We start from the raw sequence: 4,107 nt of genomic DNA, 5'->3' as shown, positions 1-4,107 counted from the left end.
CGTAACGTAAGTTTTCAAACTTGGGTCTCTATTTATTATAAAATTCCAAACAAAACAAGTCCCAGATTCTCAATATATATATATATATATATATATATATATATATATATATATATATATATATATATATATATATATATATATATTGCTTTGAAACAGAGATCTTTTCAACGTTTGCATGGTCTTTGCTGGTATACAAATATACAATAGTAAATTTCCAATGCAATGTTCACCGTTTCGACCACGCTATCTTCGTCCTATGCCTCACCCTCCAAAAACGTGGACTTCTTGTTGATTTATATTTGAATGTCTTAGGCCACAGAGTTCGAAATCAGACATGATGCACAAGAATTCATAACCCACCTCGCACGTAGTCTCTTCTTAATTGCTTTGGTCAATCAATGCACCACCATATATCATATAGTTAATTAATAAAGCATCATTTCAACAAATAATTAATCAATTATTAGTACTTGTGTCAATGTTGCCATTGACATTTGACACTTTAGTTAATGTAATAGTAAAATACTAAACACTCCTATTTACTCTCTCTCTCTCTCTCTCTCTCCGTTTTCTTGTAGCTCTTGTTTTCCGCTTGCATGAGCTTCTCTTCATTTAGAACCGTTGTGATACTGACATGTGGCGACGTTTAAGGTGGGGAGAGACGATGGAGATGAGACCACCAAGCGGAGGCCGCATCTTTGACCTGTATATCATCTCATCGTACGGCCGCCTATAGAACTTCAAATAGGGCAAAAACGACTGTCGAGACTTGTCAGTCCTGTTGACATAGCATTCTTTCTTGAAAAACATGGCCGGTGATTGGAGGAACGATGGCCGTGGGGTTCGTGGGTGAGAAATTTTGATGGGCTCACTCGTGGTCACTCGCTGTGGCAGCGGAGTTGATGGGAACAAATTTTTCTTAGCGGGCCTGCCGTAGCTTCCACCACTGATGCTGCTGAGTGGCGTTCTAGCTGCTGGTGATGCGAAGGAGAGAGACCTGGCGTTGAGCGGGGAAATTAAAGCCGGGCCTAGAGGATAGGGGCAAGTAGGTTCTACTTTTGATGCTGATGTGTCGGTCAAGGTTAGGTACCAAGGTTTGAGCGAGTCAAAATGGTGGGACACAGTGAAGGAAAATCTTGAGGAAGAGCATGAGCCGATCTTGGACGTTGATATTATTGGCGAAGGATCGAATCGGAGGGATGAGGCTCGCGGGTAGGAAGAGAAGTCACTGAACTCCAATGATTCTTCAAAATCCAACGACGATACCACTATAATCACCGTTGACAGCTCAACAAAGGGACGAACACCCTGTAACAATTAAAATTTTGCGGTCATATTTACTATATATTGTTTTAAAAAATTGACATAAATAAAAAAAAAAAAGACTTTTTTCATATATGAATTATTATTTTTTGAAATTATAAAATATATATTTAATTTATTTCATCATTAGTTATATATTTAATAAAGAATTAATAATCATATAATTTTGAAACTGTGGAAACAATCGGTGGATTAAGGACCCACGAACACAGAAGAACGTGTATGAACAAGAAACTGAACATAAAAGCGAATAAGATTTGACTTTAGCTTAATGGCCCAGGAATGCAAAAAAGCACAATTTACGGTCAAACAGTTACCAGAACTGCAGATCCAGCTAGTTTCAACAGTGACTTGGGGAGATAATGAGGACAAAACAATTTTTCGGTTGATATAGAAAAAGATTACCAAATTAGGCAGAATTTGAATTTACCTTCCATAGATAAGAAAATAGAGACGGTGGGTCTATTATGAAAGCCTTGCAAAGCCTGCATGGATAGTATTCGCCCACAATTTTCAGTGTTGCCAGTAATAAGTTCATAAAAGCCGATGCTGATCTGAAAAAGCCTGCAATTAAATTTAAATAAGAAAAATAAATACCCATTTAATTACTAAACAAACCCATTATGAGATTTAAATAAAAAATTAAAGCCTCAGCATGGCAGATGATTTATCTTTAGTATTGATTTTTGTGGCAAAAGCAGAAAAAGAAAAGGGGAATCCTGGGTATTTCTGGTGAGGATCAAAATATTTAAGTGCTGCATCAGAGAAATTGACCGATTCTAGGAGAGAATAAAAACCGATGAGGTTCAATTCCCGAGAATACCCCTACAAAAATGGACCAATAAGAGAGCCATGAACGTGACACTTAAAGGGGTACTCCAGACATTGTCTCAGAATATCTCAGACCCCTGCCGGTTCTCCGACATGGCTGCGTGCCTGGTCTCATAAATTAGGCTGCTTTACAAGCGTGTAATACATGCATAGCTTGTAAAATTACTTAAAACTACATCAATTTTCAAAAATTTTCATATTGTCGAAGGGTGATGTGTCCAATGGCCAAAGGGGCTTACTTGCGTCGAAGAGGAGTACAAATTGTTCAACGTTTTTTGCCATTGATCCTATGGCCACCTCAAGTGTAAAAACCAGCAGCCGAGTGAACCTGCAATTTAGGGGGAAAAAACTAGGAAATAAGCAAATAATTCAAACCTAAGAAAAGGAAATGTAGCTTATTTGGGTTACTCACAGTTTCTGCGAATGGAATTTGTGGTAATCTTGCTTCATGCGAAAAATCTGCACAAGAAGACGCAAATGGAAAACATTTGTCTCAGCTCAAGCATTCAGTTACATTCCATATTGAAGAAAAAAAGAGAGGGAGAGAGAAAGATCAGAGATAAAGAATCACCACAACAGGTCTGGAATCTTCATCATGCCCAGCCACATAGGCAACTCCTTCAGCGAGCTCAGCTGAGAACTCATCTGCTATTAGTTGCTCTGCATTAAAAAAAATAAAATAAATCAATAATTTTTTTTTTAAAAAAGTGAGGGATTTAAGTTTTGTTTCTAGTTAACTTCTTCTTTATTTTGAATTAAGGGCATCTTCTTTTTTTTTTTTTCTTTTTTTGTGCAGATCAGGGCGTCAATAATTACAGGATTTTTACTTTAACGACCAAATATTCAAAAGGAAAACAAAGAAAAGCAAGATTCTAGTATAATGAAACAAAAAGAAAAGCAGACGCTTGTAAAAAATGTAGAAGCAGAGAAATTCATACAAGGCTTTTTGAAGAGAATAGAAGAGAGAGGAGAAGGAGAAGGGTCTAATACCAGTGCCTATACTCTCTCTCCAAGACAGGCAAGCCCTTAAGTGCTTAGCAGCCTTCTTCACATTATCACCTTTTGCTTTCAGAAACCGTTCTATACAAGCATTGTTGCAGAACTTCTCCTGTTATTATTAGGAATCATACATCAGAGAGGATAAAGCTCAAAGAGATAAGTGCAAACGAAGTACAAGGAAATGATTACATGTACATATAGCCTTTATGTTTGCTGATGAAACTTTAAGACATCAAACTTTTATTAGTTGAAACTGCAGAAACCCAGCCACTACAGTAGAAACACTACATAGCCTAACAGGGTAACTCATAATTATAGAGACGAAAAACCAGCTAACGAAAATGCAGAAAGCAGGCAAAGAACAGTGGAAAAAACACAAAACCCACCTGTTTCACTGTGAGTGGAGATTGTTTTCTTAGAAGCTCGAGAACAGCTTCAACTCTCTCGTTGCCCTTGTGATCTCTAAGTTGTTGCTGTTCTTTCTTACCCATTTCGAGAAAAACAGAGTGATATCAAGAAAACACTACAAATATACCAAACTTCTTCTTCACGCAACCATTAAAAACTTGCACTTGCAGCGGACAGAGCGAGAAACTGAAAGGGAAACTGGCAAACTTTGAATAGAGGGATGGAGGAGGACAGGGCTCTATATAGCAAAGGACAGCTAATAACGCCGTTATGTAGCGGACAAAATATTTAAAGAGTTTCAACGTCAACTTTGGTTTCTTTAGTCAATGATGTGCAAGCGATTCTCAACGGAAAGCGTCACTGTCATGTTACCCGTTAATGTTAGTGCCATTAACCATTAATCTCTCTCCTTTCAACCAAAAAAAAAAAAAAAAAAACTACTAGTTCCTGTCACCCTTTAATTCTCCCTTTTAGGACATGCATATAATTTCACTCCTGTTTAGGAAAGGAAAATATCAAAAATGTCCCTGTTCTCATCATTAA

At 37.3% G+C, this 4,107-nt stretch overlaps 1 protein-coding gene across 1 annotated transcript; it reads right to left on the bottom strand.

The window, feature by feature from the left end:
- Window positions 1–402: 402 nt before the first annotated feature.
- Window positions 403–3,795, bottom strand: LOC110671060 (uncharacterized). The gene is made up of 7 exons (XM_021833432.2): window positions 3,543–3,795; window positions 3,148–3,265; window positions 2,729–2,817; window positions 2,570–2,616; window positions 2,397–2,485; window positions 1,757–1,890; window positions 403–1,311 (listed from the first exon to the last, which is right to left on the bottom strand). The coding sequence occupies exons 1-7, from the start codon at window positions 3,645–3,647 to the stop codon at window positions 616–618; spliced, it is 1,278 nt and encodes a 425-aa protein (XP_021689124.1). The 5' UTR covers window positions 3,648–3,795; the 3' UTR covers window positions 403–615.
- Between the last annotated feature and the right edge of the window lie 312 nt (window positions 3,796–4,107).

Source organism: Hevea brasiliensis, chromosome 15 (genome assembly GCF_030052815.1).
Source record: "Hevea brasiliensis isolate MT/VB/25A 57/8 chromosome 15, ASM3005281v1, whole genome shotgun sequence".
Taxonomy (NCBI): domain Eukaryota; kingdom Viridiplantae; phylum Streptophyta; class Magnoliopsida; order Malpighiales; family Euphorbiaceae; genus Hevea; species Hevea brasiliensis.
The sequence above is the reverse complement of the archived record's forward strand: the minus strand, read 5'-3'. Positions and strand labels throughout refer to the sequence as shown.